At 66.8% G+C, this 368-nt stretch overlaps 1 protein-coding gene across 1 annotated transcript in view; it reads right to left on the reverse strand.

The window, feature by feature from the left end:
- The window catches only part of TRPM4 (transient receptor potential cation channel subfamily M member 4), a 42766-nt gene that overhangs the window by 31075 nt on the left and 11323 nt on the right, over positions 1 to 368 (reverse strand). The window contains 1 exon segment of the mRNA XM_015565454.1: positions 22 to 226. Within this exon segment, the coding sequence (XP_015420940.1) occupies positions 22 to 226 (205 nt within the window).

Genomic DNA, 368 nt, shown 5'->3' on the forward strand with positions numbered 1-368 from the left:
TTTCCAAGCCCCCGGTCCTACCTTGGGGTTGGTGAGGGCCTCTCTATTGCGAACCACTCCCCAGGGGGCCACGCCCATGGCCACCACCTTGGCGCCCCCAGTGCTGGCTGTCTGGTGGTCCCGCACAGCGACGCCCACATGCCGGCCGATGCCGGTGTGCAGGCCCCCGGTGACAATCCAGGCCCCTGCAGACACAAAGGGGGTGAGGATGGTGAGGTCCAGCAACGCACAGGTGCGTAAAGAGTGAGAGAGAGAGAACAGCGTGTGAGACGAACACCCACACACAGAGGGGGGCAGGCAGCATCCCAGAGAAGTGGGGGAGACGAGCAGCAGCCCCGGCCCAGGAGGCAGAGCCCCCCCCCCGCCTC

Source organism: Myotis davidii, unplaced genomic scaffold (assembly GCF_000327345.1).
Source record: "Myotis davidii unplaced genomic scaffold, ASM32734v1 scaffold2100, whole genome shotgun sequence".
Lineage (NCBI taxonomy): Eukaryota > Metazoa > Chordata > Mammalia > Chiroptera > Vespertilionidae > Myotis > Myotis davidii.